At 35.3% G+C, this 27,538-nt stretch overlaps 4 protein-coding genes across 6 annotated transcripts; all 4 read right to left on the minus strand.

The window, feature by feature from the left end:
* Positions 1-1,628: 1,628 nt before the first annotated feature.
* Positions 1,629-3,999, minus strand: LOC105677938 (uncharacterized). Its single transcript, XM_012376854.2, has 4 exons — positions 3,822-3,999; positions 3,196-3,386; positions 2,692-2,802; positions 1,629-2,439 (listed from the first exon to the last, which is right to left on the minus strand). The coding sequence occupies exons 1-4, from the start codon at positions 3,996-3,998 to the stop codon at positions 2,307-2,309; spliced, it is 612 nt and encodes a 203-aa protein (XP_012232277.1). The 5' UTR covers position 3,999; the 3' UTR covers positions 1,629-2,306.
* Positions 4,000-6,483: 2,484 nt separating this feature from the next.
* Positions 6,484-12,650, minus strand: LOC105677956 (uncharacterized). Its single transcript, XM_012376873.2, has 4 exons — positions 12,282-12,650; positions 10,583-10,767; positions 7,601-7,717; positions 6,484-7,449 (listed from the first exon to the last, which is right to left on the minus strand). The coding sequence occupies exons 1-4, from the start codon at positions 12,441-12,443 to the stop codon at positions 7,341-7,343; spliced, it is 573 nt and encodes a 190-aa protein (XP_012232296.2). The 5' UTR covers positions 12,444-12,650; the 3' UTR covers positions 6,484-7,340.
* Positions 12,651-13,468: 818 nt separating this feature from the next.
* On the minus strand, positions 13,469-16,416 carry LOC105677939 (uncharacterized). Its single transcript, XM_012376855.2, has 4 exons — positions 16,202-16,416; positions 15,612-15,784; positions 14,987-15,103; positions 13,469-14,817 (listed from the first exon to the last, which is right to left on the minus strand). The coding sequence occupies exons 1-4, from the start codon at positions 16,412-16,414 to the stop codon at positions 14,688-14,690; spliced, it is 633 nt and encodes a 210-aa protein (XP_012232278.1). The 5' UTR covers positions 16,415-16,416; the 3' UTR covers positions 13,469-14,687.
* A 5,774-nt stretch (positions 16,417-22,190) lies between these two features.
* LOC105677957 (uncharacterized) lies at positions 22,191-27,258 on the minus strand. Of its 3 annotated transcripts, XM_067348070.1 has the most exons (4): positions 26,771-27,258; positions 24,281-24,438; positions 23,507-23,614; positions 22,191-23,442 (listed from the first exon to the last, which is right to left on the minus strand). In XM_067348070.1, exons 1-4 carry the CDS (start codon positions 26,771-26,773, stop codon positions 23,334-23,336), a joined length of 378 nt encoding a protein of 125 aa, XP_067204171.1. In that variant the 5' UTR covers positions 26,774-27,258; the 3' UTR covers positions 22,191-23,333. The 3 variants fall into 3 exon arrangements, 2 of the variants coding, with proteins under 2 accessions (XP_067204171.1, XP_012232297.2); XM_012376874.2 differs by lacking the exon at positions 26,771-27,258 and having other exon boundaries at positions 24,281-26,087; XR_010888150.1 differs by lacking the exons at positions 22,191-23,442; positions 23,507-23,614; positions 24,281-24,438 and adding an exon at positions 26,255-26,692.
* Positions 27,259-27,538: the final 280 nt, after the last annotated feature.

Here is a 27,538-nt window from a genome sequence, read left to right on the forward strand (position 1 = left end):
CAGTTTGCTAGCTGAATTTGATTTGCCGGAGTCAAAGAATATCTTTATGTAAAATTAACTGAGTACATTAACACGAAAACTACATAAAAGCAAAGTTGTATCGTTTGATCTCTCGTGTGACATGAGATGAGTAATCGGCTAAAGGCTTCTTCATATTATCGACATTTCTGACAAACTTTCTTTTTTATTATTATTCACCTGCCTTCTCTCTTTCTCTCTTTCTTTCTTTTTCTCTCTCTCTTTCTCTCTCTTTTCTCCTTTCTGTGTGACTGCATTGAATATTGAAAATGTCACTTTTTTACTTGTTTCGCTTTCATCGTTAGAGCAAAATAGTATTATGTCATCTTGTTTTTATCAAATCGGTAAATCGATAAATCGGTAAATAAATAAAGGTTTTAGCAAATATAAGAAATTGAGGATGATTGAGTCATTCTTTATTTAATTCAATCGTGTATTTCAACTATAAAATATACGATCAACTGTTTCTGGTTTTTTTTTCCGATCACTCATCAACTGTGTGCAAATATTTAAAAAAATTCCACAAATAACTCGCGCGTTAAATATCAGCATGTAAATTCACGCGGTTCCCATAAGCCCCATTCGATCATACGTTTCCATCATACGCGAGTTCGATCGCCGGCCGACACGCTGCGCGCTCTCCAAGCAATTATTCCGCCCAATCTCCGGAATCTCCGTGTCCGCGAATGCAAACGAAAATGAAATGGGAAGTTGGAGCTGTTTTATTTCGTACCGGCCGGTGATCGAATCAAGCGCGAGCGGATATCCTCGAGCTCACCTGCCTCACTTATTTGGTTCTCCTGCGGTCGCTCCACGAGAGCTGCCTGGTGAATGATCTCCCGACTCGGCTGGAACGACCGTTATTATTGCAGTTAGGCGAGCGCGGGAGCATTGTCGAATTCATTAACGTCCAACCGCGTGCTCGGATCTCCGTTCCTCGGCTTTATTTAGCGAACGATTAACGGCTCAAGAGCCGAACAGCCGGACACGTTACTGGGTGTGAGCGTAAAATACTGCCGCCACTATTAGTGCGATTAACGTTTCCGACTGCATTGTGTGTGTGCGTCGAGTGCCTCTTTTCTGTGTGCACACGTTCATGCTTTAGCGTATCCCGTGGTTGCATCTATAATTTGAAAGCATTTATCATCGTTGCAATAGGATTTTTGTCGATTATTATCGTATATTTCTACTGATTTTTAGAAATTAACTATGTAGCAAATCATGAACGTATCGTTAAATAGAAAATGGAATTCTTGTCTAAAAACAAAAATTATTTAGTTAGAAACATCACTTTTAGATAAGTGTCAAAATTAAATTGAAAAAATATATTGAAAGTGTAATATAGCCAAAATTTTAGATACAAATAATGCGAAATATTGTGAAAACTGTTTTCAATTAGACATTTTTAAAAAATGGTTGAGATAGAAATTTGGCCAAAATTTATTTTTTACATTTAGATTTATCAAGTTAATGTTGCCAAATTTAGCTATCGATAAATGACAGTTATATGTAATTTGCACTTGTCAATTATACCGCAGAAGCATATGGAATTGTCAGATTAATTGAACGGTGAATACTGAAATAGAAGCTTGTTTATCTACGAGGGAAAAGTTATAAATTCAACGCAAATTGCCAGTGGTAACACGCATTTGAAATGATAATAAGGCCAGTGGTAAAAGCAGATCGAGATGATAATATCGAATATGAAACCAATTCCATTATTTTATATGTATGAGTAGCCTAATAATATCAAGCAACATTCACTTAATTACTCCCATGTAATACTGAATGTATCTCACATACAATACGATTCGAGATTTTCAATTGAAATGTTCGTATAGCGGAAATTGTGGCTTATTCCCCACCGCAGGAGATAATAGATTCCAGAAATTTATACATTTTGGAAATTTTAGTTTCTAATAACGATTTATCTTATAATGATTATTAACGATTATCTTTGATAGGTGTCGAATCAAAATTAAGTACATAAAAATGTGCTTGGATTAAACTTGTTTTTCTGCTTGTTTTATTTTTTTTTATTTTTTTTTTATTATATTGTAAATAATTCTCTTTCGAAACATATGGTTTAAATGCATTTATTCACACAACAATGTTAGAAATATCACAGTTTTTTCACATATGAAAAACCGGGTTAATCACATATGTGATTTTTTAATAAATTACATTATAGAATTTATAAAAATTTTGTAATTTAGGTTTTAATCGAAGAATTTATAAAAAATTATGTAATTAATTTAGCTTTTACTCTAATAATAATTACAATGTTGTCACGTCTCCGAATATAAATTATACAACAATAATTTCAACAGTGAGAATGGACAAGGATAAATAACTTCGCAATCACTTTTTGTTCGATATGCAATATCATAGCAGTCATAATCGTCAGCATCCTCGAAATTCCTAAAATATACAACATTTTTAATAATAAAACTAGAAACAAAATATCTCAATTTTGTTACTACAGCAAATTTGTTATCAAACATAATTGTAATATTATGATATAGTAAATTTTTAATGTAGCAATAAAACTAAAAAATAATATTTTTAGATTATTTTATGAAAAATGCTAATTTAAAATTGATATTAACCATATATTTTAATTACTATAAAAGAATATCTATTTATTATAAAAAGTTTGAAATATATTTTTACCTTAAAATAATTCGGATAGCATCCTCGATAATTGAGAATCCCGGAGGACTTAGCACCGTTTCAGCTTCGCAAATTGTACGAAGAATACATAATCGTCCCGGTAAGTTTTGACTAAAATAGATACATCGATACTAATTAATTAAATCCAACCTACATCCGCGGTATAAACGGAGTTTCTAGGATGATTATCTATAATTATCTGTCTGTTTAGTAAAAAACACATTTAAAATGCATAAATTCAATACAATTTAATGATAAAATTAATATTTTAATATTTATCAGAAGATTGCAGTTACTTTTTTCTTGTCTTTTGTCTTGTTGAAATATGATACTTCAATGTGGGAAGATATTGAGATAATAGAAATATTTATATTAATTAATTGACTATTTACACCTAATTTTTTTTACATGTTTAATAAAACTTACATTTTTTACATTTACACATTTATATTTAGTTTATCAACTTAAAAAACGTAATGCTTTTAACGATAATTTCTTCATTACCTATTCAATGCCATTTCGAAATTGGCATAAAGCTCTCGTCGATGTCGACGTTTTATCTTGGATGGTTTTTTAATTAGAGTTTTTCTCAAATCTGCCTGACTAGGTATAGGCCATATCATATCGAATTCCAAATCAAGATTCCAGTTACTGGGTTCAGTAATCTGAATTGACTTGAGCAGAGTCAAAGTCATCTAAAAAGGCAATTGCATATGTACATCATCAAAATTAATTTTAAAAAATTGGTATAATTTTTATAATGAAATTAAAAATTAAGAAATAATGATTTATAAAAAAGTATCTCAAAAAGTGTTTTCTTGTTTTAAATTCACATAATTATAATTGGTTATTTTATGTATTTTGCCAATAAGTTATTTCATAGGGTACAATCACTTATTGAAGCAAAAAAAATTACATATCTCATAGATTTGCATACTCAGCAACTGAACGGTGATTTAAACAAAAAGTATTTGCCTTCGAGATGTTTTCTCATGAAAGCATTTATCGCGTAAGCGGTACCATCTGTCTAACCGATCTCTTTCGACCCCTGTAGAGCAAATAGTAACGCCCTCATAAGAGTCTGATATAGCAAAAAGTGATCCGTGCTGACAGCGGGTTGTCTGACTCACCACGAAAGCACTCCCCTTTGGAAAAGTGAGTTCCCGTCTACGTCTAGGTAAAATCTCTCTTGACCTTTGGCCAGCGGCACTTAAGTTGGTGTCATTACGGTAACATACCGTCTCTCCCAGGAGCAACAACGGGTCTAGGATCACAGCGAGAATCGGAACGAGCCATGGGGCTCTCATTTCTCGGAATTACCGGGCGAAATCAGTCCCCTTTCGCGCACGGGACTCTGTAACCTCCCGGGAGGTCACGAGATGGAAAGCATTTTCAGAAAACCCGGGAACATCCTTCGCGGTTACGTCGAAATATTACACTTACATTGCGCGAGCGGAAGCGACTCGCCATGGGACGGTGACGCGATGGCGTCGCAATGTTCATATTTGCGCCGCGAATTATCGCGTCTACCTTAATCCAGGTCGAGAGATAATCTAATTGTCGACGTGCGGACGCCAAACAAATATTTAGATGTAAAATCACACCGTTAATTGCAATCAATTCTTTAATTAAATTCCGCAATAAATGTAACATCTGTAATTATAATTCTGTGTTAGACTTTACGCATTTTATTTTTCTCTCTTCTAGAGATGTATGTATATATAAAGACCACATACAGAATTTGTTATTATTTCACAAATATAAAATTATTCTTAAAGCATAATGTATTCATCATAAACGTGGGTTAAATTTTTCAGTCGTACACGCAACCTTACGCGGAGCACTGCTCTTGCGGTGGCAATAAAGTACATAGCTCTATCTAGTATATGGACTACATATACTTTTGCTCCGGCATATTTTACGTTGCGGTAAGATATCTTTGCAGTGACAACGCAGAATAAATTTTAGTCTTTGTCAAGTTTTAATATCTCACAGTACACAGTACACTAAAATATGTAAAGTATTTTAATATAAAAGCGCGAATATTTTATATGAGTTAAAAATAAAATTATAATTGTCAAAATAATGCAAACAATGTAAAATATTAGAATAGATATCAAGGCAACGTAGAATTTGCAATTAGATATTTTGCTACGATCTTAAAAACTTTATATAATTTACGTCTTTGCAAATTGATACTGATTTTCGCGCGTCTTTGCATTCATCGGGAGAGAGCTCATTAATTTTTCCTGGTTTCTCGCAGGCCATTAAAATCTGACAAGCTGTCTCCCATTGCGGAGTCCTCTGGCTTTTCCATGCTAATCTTGAAAAATCTCACCAAAAGCTCGACCGTTCTTTATGAGAGGTTCATTGGCTCTCCGTTTTGCTCCCCCTTTTTACCGCAGTCTTCTGCACACTAGCTAGAGAGCCTTTAAATTTCGTAAGTCTCGCGAAATATATTCAGGAACGGACTACCTGTTTTATCCAATCCCAAGGATCCGAGTGCTCTCTGACCATCTTCGCAGCTTCCATCTACGAGGTAATTTCATTTTGGGCTTTCGGATTCCCTTGATCTATTCTCCTCCCTTTTAAATCCATTTTTTTATTCTTTTCGACCGACAACACTGCCAGTTCTATCTTGCTACTCTGTATTCTTACGGAAATTGTGTGATTTATCTAGTACTTAAAATTGAACAATTTTTTTGAAAAAGAGAGAGAGAGCACTTGTGTGGAATACTTATTAATCTCGTTACTATAAAAATCTATAAAAAAAAGGTATACATAAAAAGTAGCGTAATAGAGTGATAACTTTTTACGATTATCACGAGGAATTTTTGACGAGATTCTTGATGTTCTATTATAATGAGTACCTCAAACGTTTATTAGATTTGTTACGAAGCGAGCGAAACGCGTTAAAGTTGCGACGTCGAGTGTGAGTCGGCTATTTCCTCGAAATAACATAATGTCCCTCCGAAGCCCATTTTGAACAAACATTCTAGTCGCCATTAAGGAAACCAGCCGACATGGAGACACTCATCTGTTTATCTTGCAATAATAGGTCATACACGCGGAATAATATACCGCGTGTGTCTCTCGCACATGTGCTCCCGCGGAGTTCCAAGACACACCCGTCCGCTCGTGTGCGACATTACGATCGCATTACGCTGCGCTGCACGTACGGTGACGGTAAGCTAACGTAATACAATTCCCCTTCTGAGAACGTCAGCTGGTAGTCGAGTTTGCATCACATGTCATTAGCGCGAGTCGTCGTCAATTCGCAAATCGCAATCCCTGCAGCTGTCTTCCCCACGATGTCGGTGGCTCACACCGCGGTGTGCCACTGCGGTGGAGTTTATCCGAAACTTTACGCGCGCCGATAACGGCTTTTCGCGAGATCGCATTAAATTGCGGTTTACATATATTGGCAGAACATTAATTTCTCGCGACGCATGTATTAATATCAGATTATCCGAAGAAGTGATTAAAAAGATATTCTCGGTATTTCTGAGATATTTTGAGGGAGTAGCTTTTAGCATCGAAGCTGAAAGTTTATCGTAAAATCTTCAAATAAAATTTACTTTGTTAAATTAATAAAAGAATAGGATTATATTATTTACTTTCGCAAAAAATTGCAAATAATTATATTTAAAATGTTCGAAAAAATGCGTATTTAAAAGTGAATAGACTCCAATGCAAGATGCACAGTAATTTGCACTTTGTCGGAGGACGCTCTTTGTGATACCTGATGCTGAAAGTTCTGTTGTAATCCAAGCAATTTGGTAGTTACGAGGAAATTCCAAGAACGACGTCAACTGCATAATTCGAATTGCTGATGTCATTGTTGCCGACATTGTTGTCGATCTTATCACGTACCGATGGTTACTATTATTCGCTTTTACACCACCATATTTCGCTATTTTCCTCTCAACTAAAAACACAGTAGCTACATGGAACGCCTTAAAAATTACAGTATGTAACTTCGCACTCTGTATAGAAAGAAAAACACACTTACACAAATTAATTTGCAACAATGTTGCGCGCAGGTTTATACGGTCAAAATGCACAGTAAAGTGTAAAGTTTTTATAGTTTGTATTATAAAATACATAAATACAATATTAAATTACAAATACATTTCATTTTATAGAATAACAAGTCATTTTATTAAAAGATTCTAAATAGGTCAGAATCCACTTAAATGTTGTGCTCAAATAATTGACCGTAGTTCTCTGCAAAGAGATACTACTTATTGATAATTTCTCTTTTAATTAATAAAATCAAATAAAATAAATATTTTTTAGCTTTGCAAAAATGTGGAAAATCTAATAATTTAAATATCTCCGAACTTAAATAAATTTTTAACAGTTTAGAATTGCAGAACACAAAATTATTTTAATTTAGAAAGTGCATTATTATAATTCTTATAATTAGTTTCACAAATCTTTTTACAGTAGAAATCGTCAAGTTAAAAAAATGCTAGGGCAAACATTTGAATAATATCTATTATACAATTTGTCTATAAATTCTAAGTTCCGTAATTGCTCAAACACTTCACTAATCTGATTACGGTGAAGAGACGAGAGGGGGAGAGTTCTTCGTGATAGCTGCTCGTTTCGCGACTGTGTAAGATAATCACGCTGATTGCAGCACTTCAGAAGACATCTGGGCACTTGGCGTGCATCTCGTCGCAATTCTCACCCAAGTGGTACGTTCGCTCGTATTCGGTCATCGGATCGATGTCGTACCATCCCGCAGGCAGACTGCAATCATTATTTCTCGTGTCATGCGAACGCCCATATCGACATCCGAGATTCCGATTTATCCAATTTGTAATGCACGTGCATATTGAACGAGATTCGCGATAGAAAAAGACAAGCGTATGTAAGAAATTTAATTTAATTTATTACTCACGTAAATATGGCGTGTAGGATCTCCTCGACGAAGCTCCCTCTCCCGACGTGGTCGTGTTTACGCCTGGCAGCCTTGCAGATCGCTTTGAGCACGCAGGCTTTGCCGTCCTTCTGTTGGCTTTACCGTAGACATAACGTGAGATACCGGGACGACGATTTGGGAGAGATGGGGGAAGGGTAGCGAGAGTCGTTTATCATTATCATCCTAGTTATCGTTGTCGAGCTAGCTCACCAAGAGAAAGAAAGAGAGAGAAAGAGAGAGAGAGAAAGAGAGAGAGACAGCAGTCTATTCATTAGGTTCGCGATAATACCGAGGGGCGCGTTGATATTGCCAAGCGCGAAATGCTCTACTGTAAACGCGGGGGTGGTTTACAATGACCCCTCATGCCCCCGTTGATCCTTGCTAAACAACCGCGCGCCGTCGTTCCCTCCAGTTCCTCCCACCCTTCACCCTAAGCGAACAAATGCCGGCAATTAGGCTATAGCTTCGCACAATTAGAATTAGAGTAACCACCGATTCTGCCATCCCCGGATTATCCCGTGCCTCGACTCTTAGCCGAAACTTTACTGGCTGTGTATGTACGCGCGGCCGTAATCGGCGAGAGTTTACGAGAGCGTTGGCGGGAGAGAATACGCTTCGATCCCGCGCGGGCGGAGGATTGCCATCGTAGCGAGCGGAGTACGTGTCTACCCGACGATCTGCGGGAGTTAAGCAATTGCGGGGGTGATTTATTCGGATCGAGAGGGATTTTCTCCGCATACGTATGTATAAGCGTGATCGACGGGCCGGAAGTGCCCGCTTTATATCCTGAACCTGGTTGGAGTAATGAATCCTTTTGTGCGTTTTAATCCGTCAAGATCTAAATAGTCAAATCTGTCGAGAACAGATCCTGCGAAGCGTCCGCGGAAAATACGGCAGAATCGATGCAAAATTTGATATGAATATATTGCTGAAATTCTGGCGAGAATTTAATTGGGTCCGCCGGTATGCTTGGCTTCTCAAATTTTTGTATATCTTCCGCGCGAGTACCACTTCGTCAACGGCGATGACATCACCGACCGGATGACGAATGAAATACAATCTCGCGCAATCAAAATGAATAACGGTCGTTTTTATTCCCGCGGATTACTCGACGAGGATGCCTTAAGACGCTCGCGTACGGCGCGCTAAGCTGCGCAATTCCACGGCGGACTGGCTATCCATGAAGCTTCAAGCGATGGAGCGCGACGCAGAATAAAGTATTGCGCCGTACGTGGTATCGTCCGAGTAATGCCGCGCAATTTTTTCACGTAGTCGAGCGTCAAACAACAACGGTCCCATATTTCTTCGCGGCGTATGCATACCGCGGCGTAACGAAATAAAAGACATCGAGCTAACAATGCACCTTTCATTTATTATTCTATTTTTTTCCCGAATCAACGGTACAGAAATACGTCGGAATATAAACTGGTTTTGAGGCGGCTCCATCACTTACACGAGTATTATTCGCGGTTGTCACAACAACTGATTTATTTGTATGAAACGCCATTGGCCGAGCGCTACAACGTGAAATATATCGAAAATCCGATTAAATCCGAGAAATTACATTAAAATACACGCTAGCGTTCGAATAGAATTGCCGGCCGCTTCAATCACGGTGCGAATATAACTGCTTTTAATAGCCCCCGGGGAGCAAATTGTTTCCGCCGAACATCCGATAAGCCTCTGTGCGCCAGCGATCGTTCTCCGCAACGTCTCGATCGCACAATCTCGATGCCGTACACGCGTCGATCGCAACATTCGTCGCATCGCGTTGCACGCTGTACAAAAACCGATTCAATTAACTTTTTTTTGCGTCTGCATCCTTCCGAGAGTAATTCTACATTAGAAGAACGCGAGCGTGGTGGAAACTTTTGTGGCACCCGTCGGCATTAATCCCATTTTCACCATGCAAACAGCCGTGCTTGAAACAGCACGTAATGATCGTCGTGAGAAGTCTCTTAATCCGCGCGTTTAATATGCCCGCAAGCACGACCGCGCGTCTGGCGAAGCATTCGAAACGCAGCCGGCGAATGGCATTACGTCGTTCGTCATACTTAAATTATCGTCATTTCTTCGGGCCCATTTTCCGGACTCGAGCGGTGAAAGTGCACCGTTTAATTTACTCGTCGCTCGAACGAACGTTTCAGAGCGTTTCCCTGCCGCTCTATCGGCCGTGAAATTCATTCCTCGCACGTGTTTTGCAGCCGCCCGGGGTTTTAGTTGGCTGTTCCGGATAATTTTATGACAGTCGCAAAACTTTTACGCATTTTTAAGCGAGTGCCGAAGAGTGAGCGGGAACTGAACAAGAATACATCGATACTAATTAATGGAATAGCTTGAAGTGATACTAAACTCCGTGAAAAGAAGGACGTTAAATCGAACGTCTTTAAACTTCGGGCTTTGCGATTTGTTTTAAATCAATTGCCATTAAACGAGAAAAGTCGTACTTTCGAGAATAGAAACATTTCCTCTTCACGTAGATAAAGAAGTAGTTTTTCAATAATAGTTCACGTCTATTCTCTTCGTATTGGAAAGCAGCGAACTTGTTCGACAAGTTGTTGAAACAAAAATCTCGCCAATATAAGTCTCACCACTTCGTTCGCGTTCAATACAATTACCATTTTTCCATCAGGATTTTTCGTGGAAGAAAGTAAATCTTATCAGTAGAGGAAAATAAAATAGAGTCAGACGCAAATAGAGCGAAAGACACAATGATTAAATATTTGATTTTCTCGATGAATAAAATATCACGGTAATAATGATTCAGATTTTTCTCATTATATGCTAAAAATATTAATATTTGCACAATTTTTATTATCAACATAATTTATGTAATGTCCTGGGGCGATGTAATAATTGATAATTTATACAAGATAACTAAAAGAAAGAAATATGAATGTTTTTTATCTTTATTCTTTTTATCTATCTTATCTATCTTTTCTATCTATCTCTCTTACTCACGTTTTTAGCATCAGCTCCACTTTACGATATAGCTCTCTTCTGCTTCGACGATGATAAACCTCGGCCGGCTTTCTGTAAGGCACGGTATTTCTATGGGGTAGTTCCCACGCCAGTCCGGCGGTAACACCAACGGCGAAAATTCCTTGAGGCTTCGTGTACGTGCTCATAGTTAGACAGTAGACGAGCTGAATAATAGCAGTGAACGAGTAACAAAAAATTCAAGAAAAATTAATTTTTATTAAGTCAAGAATTAATATCTATTATTGATTCCAATAACAATTAGTGCTAGTTAACTAATGTATCTTTGTGTGTGTAATCAATTATTTTAATTCAGAACATTTCTTTAAATTAGATAATTATAAAATTTTTTAAAACCAAAAATAAAATTAATTATTTGTATTATTTATATCATAAATTAATTATTTTATAGTTCTACAATTATTTGTAGAAGAATTACTAGTAGAAGTATGTTGTATGCAGTATATTTGACCATAAAATTAATTGAAGGAAAGACACCAAAACCGACATACCATTTTGTTTTTAAAAAATATTTTTTAACTAAAAATTCTAAATAAAAATGTGCATAAAAAAATGTTTATTAAAAATTTATGTGCATAGATATATATTAGAAATTCCCTTATCAAATGGTATCATATTTTTTATAATAGTGTTCATAACTTCAAGAAAAAATATTTTTGTAAGAAAATTGAGCTCTAAGAAATTGAGTCCCGGCATATCTATTAAAAATTATATAATTGGTTAGAAAACACTGCAAAAAAATTGTTGAATGATACAATAGATTATTGAATAACACAAATTTATTGGAAATTGTAATTTATTACATCTTATATTAGAAAGATACAAACAGATATAGAGAAGACATGATATTGCAAATTTAGTATTATGATACATAAATATTATTTCGTAATATCTGTATGAAAATAAAATATATAGTAATTTTTTATAAAAATAAAGATTAAAATAAAAATTAAATATAATATAATAAAAAATAAAATAAAAATATAAAAATAAAGATATTTTTAAACTTATGGTATGGTATTGGTCGTATCGCTCATCACAGGATGTGCCGGTATCCAATATATGAACTATGAATTTTTAATGAGTTGACCAACTAAACAAATCACGTTCATATTATTTTTGATAAAATACAATATTTTATTTCTAAGAAATAGAGCCACTTTAGGAGATTTATGTCACTTTCGGCACTTTTCTTCTACTTACTTGTACTATGCATTAATATTCTTTCTTTTGACGAAGTTTAGTATTACTCCGAGTTATCGTGCTAATTAATATCCCTTTAAACGTTACGCATAAAACAAATTCTGCTTCATTTAATATATGAAACTTTCTCAGCTAAGTATGTTATATCAAGAATTTATGCTGTGCCATAGTATACAACTTTTCGCAATGAAACTTATACCGAACTTATATCGACCTGTCTGCATTTTGCACGAAAGCACAAAAATATGAATATTATGATTTTATTTCACAATAACGGTTTCCGAATCTAACGTAAGTGTAACAGGTGTGTTCACATTCTTCTATATTTTCGAAGTTTGCGCATTGTAAACTCACAAACATAAATTTGATACGAAGAAAAAAAACCTAATTGCTATTTTAAAGAACGAATTTTTTTTTTATTATGATATAGTTTGTGTAGAGTAAAAGTTTATCTTACTTGGACGTTGCTGCCTTGAGGGAATATCAGATACTTAGTAGCAACTTCTCTCTCAGACCTCACAAGCGAGTCGTTCAGGAACGTCATCGACTTTGTCGATCCTCCGAAGCGGGGCACGAAAACACCGAGCAAGGCGAAATAGCGGAAATAATTAATCAACATCGCGGTACGAGAATTTCATGTTTCATCGAGCGAAGCTAAAATCTTAATCTTAACGATAGAATGCTTGGAAGCATGACTGCTACCTGTGTCCGAGAATGAACGCTAATTGCATTTGCATATGACGAAAAGTAACGGTGCATTACGACTGTTTTAACGATGGATAAATATTGATGGGAAAATAAGTTTTAACAATGGATAAAAGAGAAGAAAATAATTTAACTGCAGATTTTGTTCTTGTTTCATTTTTTCTCTGAAAAAAATAAAGAAAATTTACGTATTTTGTGTAAATTTATGTATTATAAAAGTCTTCCATAAATTACTTTGAGCAAAAAACTATAATATTAAAAACGTGAAGAGATTACAATGTAAAAATAAATTAGAATATTATTTTTTACACAAATAAACTATAATGTAATTAGCAAAAATAATTTTTAAATCAACGTTTTTATTAGTTATCGATTAAAATAAATCATAAACTTATTTAATATTAATCTGATTTGAATTAATGTCAAATTAGACAATATTTTTTAAACATATGATATTTTAAGTTACATTTGAGATGACAATATATCAATTCAGTTAATTTACTCGCATTACAATTACTTAACGCTTCGCAGATTATCTACATAATTATTGATAATTTTTCTACATTTTCAAGTTTTACAGTAACCAATCCTCTCTATAATAATTTAATTATCTTTAGGATAAATTTCTGGTTAAAATAACTTGGACAAATTAAACCGAACGTATAGCATATTATCGAATCAGATGCATTCCAACAATTTAATTTAAGCCGTACATTACACGTATCGTAAAATTATATGCATATACGCATGATGTAACAAAAGCAAAATATGCATGTAAAGATAGCTTGCTGGAATATTATTCAGTTCAATCAAAGCAAAAATTTTATTATTGAAAATATTTAATTTATAATTTTTATGACAATAAAGATGAAATGTAATCTTTATGCAGGAATTTTACACGGTGTAACAAGCGCGGAGTAATTATATTAGATAGTTTTCCCTTATTGATGAAATTATAACGGCAAGTCATTCTTGATTGCTTGCTATTGAGCTAATAGTCAACATATAATTATGCAGTAAAATTATTAATTAAATACAAGTAGATGTTTATATTTTCCACTGATTTGTCATGTTTGCAAATGATAAATACCGACAGATGAAATGCGAGCGGTCAGCATGCCATGTAAAATGTGTGCCGAATGTTTCACAGCAAGTGAATATCGATTAGACGTTTGTTACAAACGCGGAGATGTATTTGGCATATTTTATTCCCCATTGAAAAAAGGGAACTAATCGGGATGTTCCGTCGGAGCACTCTACAGAAATGAACCATAAATCGACGAGAGCCTGGCGACCGTTTTATTAATGCAAAACGTCGTGAAATTATTCGAAACCGCGCCAAAATGAATTACACGTTGCGGAAGTAATGTAATGACCGATATAGAATATTCATAGCGCGAGAGCCTCGTGCGAAACTTTCTGAATTTAACCCCCGGAATCGTCGTTGATGTTAAATAATCATTTATCGTCGCCAGTCCTTCAACATATATTTTTATCTTGTTATCAAAAACTGCATGATAATACCGAAGTATTTTGGTCCAAATTGATTGCAAATACAATATTTATATGAAATATTATTAGAACGCGACATTAAGGGAAACGAACAAATTATTATCTTTTATTACATATATAATATATAATCTGCTTTATATTGGATTATATGTTATATATTAATTCAGTGACTAATGCAGCGCAAGCAAAATAATAATCTTAACGATGTATGCTTAATAATATGTCAAATTAAAATTTTAAGTAAAAATTTTACATGCGTAATTAGAATAATAGACGTCTGTAAGTTTAGATGTTGCTTGATTAACACATATTGCAAACTTATTTTTTTTTTAAAAGTAATATTTCAATTAAAAAATGGTGTTTTAATAAAAGTTTGAAATGACAATAAATCAACAATAATTGGTTAATTATTTTTAGCCGTCAGTCCAATTTGTTGCGGAATAACACGCGAAGCCACACGTAATGTCAGGCATAAAAATCGCCGCGAAACGGGCCAGTTGCCAGAAAAACTTCGCTAAAGCTTCGCAGCAAGATTCCCATCAGATTTGTAACGTAGCCGACGTCATGGACACGTATGCATGCCTGCAGTCCGTAGTTTGCGGCGTTTTCTGGACGACGCAATGAGAAGTCGGTCGGCGCTGCAGTTTCAAAAGTCTATGTCGTAAATAGAGTATCGACACGCAGGATATTGCTGTTCGCAGTTTCCGTCCATTTCATACGCGCGATCGTAGTCGCGTTCCTCCGATCGTTCGAATTTAGTACCGTCCTTTGGCAATCTACAGACAGAATTGCACATTGCTGAATAATATTCTCTGAACCTAACTTAACATTTTATTTGGTATTTCAGAAATTATCTTTTATTTCTTAATTAATCAAAGTTGTTTCTTTTCTAATTTTTGAAAGATAAATGTAATATTTTTGATAAAATTGCGCGGTCACACTTACGTAAAAATCACATGGAGGAGTTCCTGAATGAAGGATCCTATGCCTACTTGAGAACGATCTCGTTGGCCTGCTTCGCAAAGTGCTTTCATCACGCAGGATCTACCGTCGAGACCGGTGCTGTCGATAAAGTTTAATTTAAAAGCGTTCTACGGCATAAACTTTAACGACAGCTCAGCTTAAGCGAAAACAATTACGCTTGAAATTATCCCGTTACAATCATAGTTAAAAGTAACTACGTCTTTTGATGCGTACAGCCGCGTGTTCTAAGCCGAGTAGAGCATTGAAAATGAAGATATTACTAAACTCTGCCGAAATTTGTTTTTGCGAATAAAGTTTAATCGTATTTATAAGATAAATTTATCGGTTTTGCTTTAATATACAAATTTTTTATCTTGATTTTGATTTTTTACAATCGATCTATAGTCATTTGATAGTTAAAGACAATACAACTGTTTGTATTTCAAGATTTTCGTACGAAATGTGACGAACTAAACTAAATTTTTCGAATGCTCCAAATTGTTTCGGACATATACAGCCGTGAATACTTTTTTTTTCGTCAATCCAAATGCATGCTGAAAGATTGGAAAAGCCAGCTAAAAATGCAAAATAATGGCACGACACTCACGATTGCAAGAAAGCCTCCATTTTCGGATATACGACGCTTCGGCTTCTACGGTGAAGTAAATTCGATATCTTTGAGTCGACCTTATTCGGAAGTTCCCAGGCTAAGGCAGCTGTCAGTCCCACCACCGAATCACCTTCTCGGCCGTACGCTCCGATAGTCAGACAATACACTAACTGGAAAATACACGGAACATCCACGCGCAAACTCAGTTTTCTACGTAAATTTCACAGACTGCAGGAAGCATCTCGAGCGGAGGCACTTTGCTTTTCTACTTTATTCGTATACCGAAAATTTTCGGGGCGATAAAATTTTGTCTGCCAGCAAAAGTATACAAAACGTCTGCGAAACACTTGGCCGAATTTATGCGACAGCTTGATTTTCTACAGTGCTGTAATGCAATTTTGCTTAAAACAGCTCCACTAACGAACATCCTAAATTGTAGATAGTAAAACATTCCCGAAAATCTCATTTACAATTTGTAGGAATTATTTCAATATGTCATATTGGAATACTAGCTTATATGCAAGTTACGACAAAAAGTATAAATGTTAAAAATAACTTTTTTTAAAGCATTATTTTAATAAATTTACCTGCAAATTACTACCCTGCGGAAAAATCAAGTACCTCTTGGGTCGCGATAAGATTCTGGGCGCACCGTCAATCCCTGTTGTGTTCTCGTGAACGATTATCGAGCCGGTACAAAGAATCAACCAATTTAAATATCCCACAAAAAAAGAAAGCCGATATCTGGCATATTTTTCATGCGAACTGCTAACATTTTCTTGGATTATATGATACGACATCTGCTAGAAACAAGATTATCTTTATAGTCACAGAAAAACGAAACTGTCTTGTATCCAAAATTCAAGACAAATTCTATTATTCAAATTCTGTTATAAACTTACGAAAATTGCGGTATTAAAAAAAAGGAGAAAGAAAAAACAATTCTCAAGCAGTTAAGCCAAGTTTTCGTATTGTGCAAATTAGTAATAAAAATCACGAAACGGTAAAACTGAGAGCACGTGACATAAATGTAGATGAGATTGGACAAACAGTTCGTCGCAGGGAGTCGTCGTTGTACTAACGACCGTGACCAGTGGACGTTGAGTACAAGGATTTGGCAGGCAATTTCCGCTAACGGTTAACAGTGGCCATTGGGTGTTCTAACGCGATTTAATGGCTCGTGTTTGCATCCTGATGATTCCTTGGCCAAATAGAACGAGGGCCTGTTATTTGTATGGTGTGTTATTTATTCTTACACCGTTTAAACATGGTTTCGTGAGACGGAAACGTTACTCTTCCTGTTATTACTGCCCCGATGGTGTGCGATTTCCGCAGCATACTTTTCTGTTTATAGCTCGCTTCTTAACAAGAGAGAGAAATTTATAACGAGCGTAAATATCGTTGCAAAAATGTGTGAAAAGCATTTACTAAGTATTCTAAAATCAGAGTGTGTGTGCACTGAATTAACATACATATACACTACTCACAACAATTAAGGAATCAAGAAAAATTGCTTAAAAAAGGCAATTTTTAAAGCAGTATAACTCCGCGAAAAATTATTAATTTAAAGAAAAGCATTTTAAAGCTTGAAACTTTTTCTCTAAAATATCATTTACGGATTTCATTTATTAAATGCACAATAAATAACTAATATGTGAGCGAAGTAAGTGAAATAAGTTGCAACAACGTTTTGTTTTTTTGGTTTTTAAAAGAAATCTCGGTTATTCTGTAGCAGCGTTGTCCACGATAAAGTTTATTGGTCCCCATTCCTTCGCGCTATGCTCTTTTTTTCTCTGAACGTGCTTACAAAATGACAGTAAACTTTAAGACTGTTTTATGCTGACAAGTTATAGCAATGCGCACATTTAGGTAAGCAAAACTCTTATCTTTTTATACATCAGATAATATTTCTGCAATAGCTTCCGTATCTATATGAATCCCTGTGGTGAAAAGGCGTAATATATATGACAGTGTCATCTCTCAAGCAGTTTTAAACCTGCGATTTTGCATATTTCATGCTGTTAAATATCGTTTTGCAAATGTATACAGCAAACATTGATGTCATCTTTAAATCGAAATACTTTAAATTTTGATATTATCCATCCGGAAGCAATTTAAATATTTTTTCATCTTTTTTTGCAACAGTTTGCATATAAAGATTTGACTGCAAATTGCAAAGCTTCAATTGAAATTGTATGCCTTGTTCGTTAATTTTTCGGCTAAATTACTAAAAATTTGCGTATTTTCCTTTGTAAGTAATAATTTAGCAAGAATTGTGTAAAGTTTTATCTCGATTTATGGTGTGTTTATCAGTCGAGCGTTGCACGAACGTTTCGAACATCAGTGGAAACTTTTACTCTGAAGTAAAATACGAAACCACCGCGGAAATCCCTACAACTCCGCAAATTGTGCTCGCAATTAAGAAAGTGGACAGAAAATCAATAATTAACCTAATCTACCTTTTTAAAGTTCTCAAAGATTATTTGAATACTCTGTTAATTAGTAATTTGAATATTTAATTTGTTGCGGTGCAACATATGTTGAATCAATTAAAATAAAATTATAGAAAAAGGTATACAAAAGCCAGAGCTAGATCTATTTGTCCAATAAAATATATTAATCGATAAGTAACGTTACAGACATTTCGGCACATGTTTTTGCCATTATTATTGCAACAATAAACAGAAACCAGAACGATAATAATAATACATAATAATAATAACCCTGGTAGAAATTCACTCTAGGCCTTATTATGGTCCCGACTAGCTCGTCAGTCACCAACTCGGGCTTGATACTGGCGAATTAGTCGAGGCCACACACGAAATCGTCATAAATGGCTGTACCAGCGCTACAGCAATACTGGGACGACTGGGACTGTGGATTGGCACTATCTAGGCTGCCACTTATTGTTAGACCGTGTTTGTTCTAAACGGATCCTTACTAAATTTATCATGGCTCATCAAGTGTATTATGAAGGCCAATTACAGTCTCTCTTCCGTTTTCGGTTCTAAAACTTTCTTTGTGGTATTTATTATACTCGGTCGAACTGTCTTTTTCACTATAGCATTCACCTTCACCAATATTATTTTGATTATTCTCCGCATTAGATGAAAATTGTGTATTAAAATTATTTGTTGCACTTAATCTATTCATAGCTTTTAAATTCCGTTTGAATTGAATAATTTTCCGATATTTTTGTGCGGTTAATCTACCCGCTAGCAATTTCATACCGCTATTCATATTTGGAAGAAGAAGTGAATAAATTTTTATAAAACGTAGCGGCAATAAATATAGTTATATACAAGACTCTATAATAGTATCTCTGTCAGAAACAGTTTGAGAGGAAAGACTAGCGGACACTATGTGAACATATAAAACATAGCGCCAGACAAAACTCTGGGCCATACCTAAACCCTTCTAATTTTCTTAGATAGGCTATGATTTGGTAAACAAGTAAGGCCCAAACTTTTTTTTTCCTGGCAGCAAAAACTGGTGAACGCTACTGATTAAACATAGCGTCAGACTAAATATCATTCTGGGCCATACTACAGCTCTTCTAAATTTTTTTAGATAGGCTACGTCTTGGCAACAAGTGAGGCCCATACCTTCTGTCTTAGCGTTAAACTGGCAATTTCTACCAGAGATATGTCGAAAACAGAAAAAATTAAAAATAATAAATAATAAAAAGAAAATTTACCTCAATGCACCAACAGTAAAAACTTGACCAATGTAAAAATCAAAAACTTGTAATAACAGAGTTTGAGACAGAAAGATAAGCATTGATATATGTGTAACGGAAGAAAGTTGTAAGGCTAGTGAGAGATGTTAAAGTGACAAATTTATTATAAAACTATAATAAAAACTATAGATTAGATTTACCTAAAATCGCATGTTTTGCTGTATTATCAAGACATCCTACGTTTTCTTGTTGACGTTCTCAACCTTGAGTTCTTGCTGATTGACTAGTAAAAGTACTTTTCGCAAGAGCTTCGCGCTTAAACACACCGTCAAGAAGTCTTCTGGCAAGATGAGATGCTAGAATTGAAGAACCCCTTGCATAATCGTAAATCTTTTTCTTACAAAAAATATTATCTTGAAGTAACACCATCTAAAAGATAATTACAAATGTAATAAATGATAAGAGTAAGAATCAAACACAATTGATAGTATGCTATTAATTTTTATTAATTCAGAAAATAAATTTAAACCTTATTACATGTACATACATAGACATTGGTATGTACATTATCAAACACTCTACTTTTGTGAAAGTCTCTATTATTGCTAATAGGTCTTGCTCGTCAGAGCTGTGAATGAGAAGATTGAGGTCATGAGCTGGATCTTTCTTCCAAGAGCTCGAGATATATCTTAATATCGGAAGGTTCAGGTTTTTATTGCAGGAAACATTATGCGTAGAAACGGAGATTCGACTATTCTATGTTTATTAGTTTATAGATTGATCACTTGTTTAGGCTGCGGAAGATATTAAAATATAAAAGAAAATTTTATATATCTGGAGTAATAAAGATAAGTTTTTGAGGAATAAATGTTGCGGCACATAACAGAGAGCGGTGGAGCTAATGTAACAAACCAACAAGGAAATGGAAAACGAAAGGAAGGAGGAAAAATTGAGAGAGGGGAAAAAACAAATAAGGAAGAGAAAAAAGGGGAGAGCAGGGAGGAAGCACTAAGGATAAGAAAATTTGTCAAGAATAGATTGAATCTTTCGTAACAATAAGTTTTAACGTGATCGCGCAGGTTATCAATGGATTAAAAAATGAATCTAATTTTATTTGTATTTATATTTGTATAATTCATATTTTATTTCCGTATCAAAAATTTCCTCCAACAAATACATGATTAATTCTTTTTTTAACAATTTATATAGTTTATCTTGGCGCGTGTTGTTTTTCTCCAGTTACATATTATTTACGCGTACAAACTGGAATATCATCATAAATATGTGAAATATCAGAATAAATAAGCGCCGCGAGTGTGGAGAGAAATCGTTATTTAATTCCATTTGAGATTTTCCAGTTTATTTCATCGTCATGCCCTTTCATCAACCTTTTATTATCTCCGGCAAACTGCCGCTATCAGCAAACCTCTCGCATACATTTACTGCGGTCGAATCTTTTTGTTCTTCCAACACCCCAGTTCCTGTGTCGCATCGCGGACGTAATATTACTTGCTTGCTTGAATCAAGCCTGACAAAGCCAAGCTAACATGCCATTTTTTTTCCTCGACACGACTCTTATGCCCTCGTTGCGGCAGGAGCGCATAGCGCTGGTACGAGCGTTCGTTAATTGCATACGGGAGTTGCGCGCGTGGCCAGTTTTCTGACAAGAAAACCACAGAGCATTCTACATTAATGCTTTTCGTTAACGCGCGGCCCGCCGGGGCCGCCGGATGCAATTATAACCAGTTCTGTCCCGGAATGTGACAGTCCTGGCCGAGGACGGGCGATGACTGTCCGCTGGGATCGCGCATAGAAACGAGGGCGCACTTTAAGAGGATGCATCGAGGCGCATTTAAACTGCCATCGCGTGCCATTTCGCGATTATCACTCGTTCATCGGAGCAATCGCAGATTGATTTTACACGGGCCGTTGGGTCTCGCTAGTGAACGCAAACGGGGCGTGCCCGTAGGGGATAGATGGAAACGTATTTGCAATGTACATAATGGAAGTTGCCACAATCGCGGCAAATGATTCATTGTGGATCATGTGGGAAAGAAATTTCTTCATCACTTCCCTTATTGACGTCTTAACGAGCGATAAAAACATTTTCCAATTTCTCTGTTTGTGTTTTCTTAGCAGAACTATATAGAATTTTTGCAACATTTTTGTTTTGACAATGAATGCTATTTGCTTCTGCGACTTTTGCATTAGTCTTCACTAGTTGTTGTTGCGAAACAAATAAATTTGGGTCAATTCAGAAAGTTACTGTTTCCTCTAATACTCCGTCTCTTGTACGTAGGTGATATCCAGAAGAATCAAACGAGATCCACTAAGAATCTCCGAGTAATAAAAGTGCTAAGTCTTTCTATTATTCACCTCTATTTAGTGTTTATTCAAAAATAACTATTGGGAAAAAATAAAAATATTTCTAGCTGCTTAAATTTCTGATAATCTAGAGTACGAAGTTAACGATTTGTATCTTCGATAAATTGAAACCTCGGACACTAACATTGACATTTTTGTTTGAACGCAATCTCTGTCGCAAGCGAAACTCGAAATAATTACATCGTGAATTCATTTACGTGCTAATAAAGCAGTTTATTACGATGCTGCATTCATTTGTAACGAAATGGACCGCGTCACGGGACCTACCGTGGCACGACAATGCACAGCAATTAAAAATACGTATCTACAAGAAAAAAAAACATAGATCTCTTTGTCATACAGCTTCATGGAAGTCGTACAAGAAACACAAATACAAACAAAACATTTTATACAAAATTAGATGGGGTATAAAAATATTGATGTCAACTACATGTTACAATTAAGACGTTAATTAAGGTCTTTATATTAAATCTTTATCTCAAATAATCAAAAGCAGGTATTTAAGAAATGGATTGGTAATAAAAATAAAATATTGCTTTAATAAAAAATGTGGATATTTTTAAAAACTTTATTGTTCTTTAAAATAATTTATATAAAATTATCACATCACCCAGACACTATGCCCTTTCAGTCATTAGCATAATTGTAAGCTAGCGACAGGAATTACAGTTTTGACTTCTGAATAATATGTGTTTGCGTTGGCAAATGGCGAACACAAAGTGGAACACTTTTTAATTGCCAGGTAGTCGCACGATAGTCCAAATTAATGCTTTTCGTTGGAACCGGACCAGCGCGGCTCGCGAGCAGCAATTATAATCGTCCTGTCGCGGGATGTGACAAGCGGAGACGAGGGGTGTGAGAAAGAGAGAAAGGAGAAAAACGGGAGGGACAAGAATAATGCACGAAAACGACAAATATTTTTTTCCGCGGTGGCCATTACGAAGACAAATTAATGGCGCTGAGAGCCGTATATAACACCCAGTAGAAATATCCTTTCGTTCTTTTTTTGTAATACGTGCATCCTCTTCCTTCCAGTCTTTAGTTAAACGTATATTTTTACTACATTTAGTCGGCTAACGTACCACCATATTTTACTGCTTGCCATGCCTCGCGGAATAATTCGAATGCGGCTTTGTAACATGACAAATGTTTCAACCGCTGTCATTTTTCATAATGTCGTCTGGTGATAACCATAAGAACAATTACGTAGGAATGAGGTAGGTCTTCAAACGTTTTTGCAACGTCCGTACTTATTTTGATATGAAATATGGAATTTATTATAAAGATCTCTGATTCCGCCGACTGTTCACACATGGTATTTCATATTGCGTTTAAACATAACTGTAATTTCTTCATTCGCTTTTCGAATGATATTGCTTTGTTTTAACACGTACTATTTACAACATTGTTATTAATTACAATAATGTTGAAAATAATTTTGTTTTCTTATCAATTTATATACGTAAAATATGGTTTGGTAATATTTATAACATTATTTTTACAAAAATAATTGTAATAATATATCACTGTATTTACGGCAAACAAATAATTATTTTCTAACTTATTATATATTTTTGATATGTGATAAAAATTTAACAAAATTCATATATATATATAACCAAATTCCATATATGTGTAATACATATTTATCAATATTAGCTCTCTAGAAAACCATTAAACCCGATTAATTGTAAAGGGCAATTCCTGGTATGATGCTCACAGAACAATGGATCTTCATGCCAAGTACTATTATTAATATACGACCTGAAAACAACAACGGCGATTAACACACCGGCCATGTAATTGACATTATTGTTCCGGCACTCACCCTGCGAGCAGCTTCAATATCTTTCCTATAATGCCGTCCTGTCGCTCCGCATATTGTAACGCTTGACAGATATTCTTTAGCACGCAAGAACGACCATTGAAGCCATGACTGAAACATTTATCGCAATTGATCAGTTTATTAAATACCACGTGACAAAATATGCGCTATCAAGATAAAATGAGAGTGCTCATTCTAATTATAAATAAATCATGTTTGATAAAAATAATTATAATACTAAAATAAATGCAAAATATTTCTCAAGTAAGATCAGCAATCAAGTATCTCAATAATATCAAGTGAAGTAATAATGATGACAATTTAATGAATCAATTACAAGCTTAACTGAAATATAAAATTTAAATTTGGACGAAAATTATTACAAAATTTTTACTACAAAGACAGTTAATTATTTTAATTATTGTTTGAAAATCATTGTACAGCTTATTGATATGCCATATATCAAAAAATCGTATTAAACATCTGAATACGTAAGTCAATTTTTTTTGCGCCTAAAAGCTGCAGTCAAAAATTACTGCAGAAGTCGACGTACCGACGGCATTGCACCATTGGCTCTCCGATCCTACTGGGTGGCAAGAATCTTAGGTCAGCCAGCCAGAAATCCACTCTCATTTTAAGCTCCCAACCAACTTCGCCCACCCCCTGCTGTCCCTGCCGACCGCATTCGACACCGGCACTTTGCCGCGGACTTTTCCGCTTCCTCGCGATCGACACCACCCTTGCATTATGCAGCGCGACTATTACAGTATTTATTACCTTTCGTACATGAGCTCGGTGCACTTATGGATGTCAGTGACGGACCGGATGTTCCGTGGTCTGCCGGTGGTAGGTAGTTCCCATGTCGCCTTAAAACCCGCCGCTTGCGCGAAGATCGTTGTGTAAGGGAGAGAGTTTATCTTGTAGTTCAGCCGGTACTGAAAGATCATTTATTTACTGTAAACTTCAGAGAGTTAATTTAGCTCCTAAGTCTTCAACTGCCGGTTAAACAAGCGAATCGAAGTATATGCATAGCGACGTGACTTTTGAATATATCGCTAAGGCTAGAAAGTGGTTTGAAGAATTTTAAAAATATTTTAATATTCTAAAAATAATTTAATATACTAATAATAATTTCACATTTTAATGAAAATTGATGTGAACATTTGTTATTGGAATTGGGTGAAATAAATAATAGGATTATTCGTGATCATTCGATTAATATGACTCGAATATTTTCAACTATGGTCACAATTTAGATTTTAATTTCATCATTATTCGATTATAACCGTGTGAGTGAAATGCCATCGAATAAATTTGACATTTAACCTGTAAAGGACTCCTCCGGGAATGCTACTGAAAGAAGGGACGTGAAATCGCGAGAAGTTGCGCGAAATTTTACCTGCAAATTTCACAGAATCTGAAATCATAACTTTGTATCAAAGGATCGCGGGAATGTATGAAATCGCCGTAATCTCCATGAGAGAACTTTCTGAATTTCCGATTAGCCATTCAATTTTCCTAGGAAGATCGAAATTGCCAGGACGATTTTCGCCTTATCCGAATTACTGTGAGTTATCCCGCTATCTATGTAAAAACAGCACGCTCGTAGCGTTGCTATAATTCTTTTGCACCACGTACAAGCGTATTATTTTTCTCCCCCGCCACGGGGATTTCTTTGCGTGATTTTATCTTTACGCTCACCCGTAAATAACGAGACACTTATCGTAAAATTGCGTCTCTGCAATTCTTGCGAGTTATTCTCTCATTATCTTTGCGAGCAATACAACGAGAGAATCTTCTGCGTTATCAATTGCTAAATAAAGTTCTCGGACAGTAATTTGTTGGATAGTATGTATTCTTAAGTCATTTAGATATAAACTGTGACAGGTCCAGTAGGTTTCATCATAATCTAATGCTGCACAACGCATTTTTATTCTTTCTTATTCATTTAAAAATACGGCACATTTCAAATTAACTATTATTACAAAATTATTAAAGTCGATAGATTTAAAAGGCGTAATTGCAAATATAATATAATTACTCTTATGCAATAACGTAAAATTTAAGGTCTTAGATATCAAACTAGAATATCCCAGATATAGCGTACGCTATATAGAATACAAGCTGAATTATTTAATAAGACTCCTCAACTGGTCACTATTCACTATGTTTACTCTGTGTCTGAATTGCGGCGCTTGATTTCCGGCGTTTTCCTTCTCGCAAGAAACTGCCACGAATAGAAGCGGCAAGGCAGAAACGTGCCGGTTTCGCGGTACCCATTAACAGTATGGATCGCTTGGGTATTTCTCTCGTGTAAATGCGACGGAAGGATGGTGTCGTCTGGATCTGGCAAGTCGTTTGTCAGACGTGCATCCCGCGTCTAACATCCACCTTATACCACGTTGCTGTCACCTCTCTGTTTCTTAGCGGCCGAAAATACCATAAGGCGATCGGATTTATGCGCATACCCTCGCCAGTTCTCTGAGACAAAGTATGTGCACTAGATCGCTGCACACCGCATAATTTTCCAACAATGTCTTACATTGTCTTGCGCAAAACAGAATCGCCAGAAAAAGATAACAGAACATAGCGAATACAATTTTATATACATATTTATTTATGATTTAAAACTTTGAAAAGCTTTGTTCAAGATACAGCATTGAAAGATGCAATAATGACTTATATCTAAAATTTGATTATATGAAATCAAATTATAAGTTTTATTAATTTATAAGTTACAGATGGAATAAATGATTGTCAAATTTTACAACTATTAAATTAATTGATCGGTATTATTTCAAAATTACAGACATTTATTGGTTAAAATAGCAGTTGTAAAAATAAAAGATAGCATTGATATAAATCTTGATATAATCTCTTATTTTAATTATGTTAATTTATAAAATTTTTTTTACATAAAATAAATGTAAAGAATTTTTAAAAATTATAATAGAAGTATTGGAATTTTTCAATATTTTCTACTAATATATTTGTCATAATTATTAAAATACGTACTTGCTGTTTAAAATATAAGACTATAATATTATAATTGCATGATGTACAGCTAAAATTTTTAATTGTTAGTATATGGCAGGTGTGGGGCGTCAAAACAAATGATGTCACTGGCGCCAGTAATACGCCGCACTCCTGTCACCCTCGCGATCCTGCGAGGCGCCATGTTCTGTTGTTCTATTCCTCAAAAAATTTTGCTTTTAATTTTTGAAAATTATATATATATATATAATAAAAATTGGAATAGAAACTTACCATTTTCAAACGCTTCCAAAACCGATCGACGATAAAGCAGCAGAAAAGCTATATGCCCACTCACATCCTCCTCTTCAGCATCACTGAAAATACGTCTCATTTCGACAATTTCACCAGCGTAGATTAAAAGGCGACGATAGGAAGCAAAATATCCCAACCGAAATAACACAGCGAGCACTGCGCTAGAGCACGTCTTCGCAAATTTTGCAAAAACTTCAAAGTTTCATTCATCACTGTCGGATAACGACGATAAATATTTACGCGTTTCGAGCCCGCACAAACTACGGGACAGCAGTAAGCATGTCTCGATGGTTTTTCTCAAATCTTCACCCATTTTTATGCTCTCAAATAATCTCGCGCGACTTCAAGACGCAAAGAAACACGACTCGTGTTGAACGTTGCGTGGAAAATTTAAAAATGCTATTTTTCCAGCCAGAACTAGCCGATTTATACTTTCAGACGGTTTAGAAAAAATCTAAAGACTTGAGATTGTGTATCTTTTACAAAGATTATCGCGTTGGTGTTATCTCTCAGGACCCGTACTTTCAGGACGGTATTCGTATTCTTATATCTAATCTGAGAGTTTGTACGTGATTAAAACGTAGTTTTGAAATCTTTTCTGGGCCTGGGTGTGATATAGATAGATTTATGCAAGATATCGGAAAAATTTCCCATTTACCGTGTTACGTCCTACCAGTAAAAGGGCGGTCGGACCGTAACTACAGTGTATAACTTGCAAGTCAGAATTTAAAGGATCTGACTCTGTGA

Source organism: Linepithema humile, chromosome 1 (assembly GCF_040581485.1).
Source record: "Linepithema humile isolate Giens D197 chromosome 1, Lhum_UNIL_v1.0, whole genome shotgun sequence".
In the NCBI taxonomy this organism is placed as follows: Eukaryota; Metazoa; Arthropoda; class Insecta; order Hymenoptera; family Formicidae; genus Linepithema; species Linepithema humile.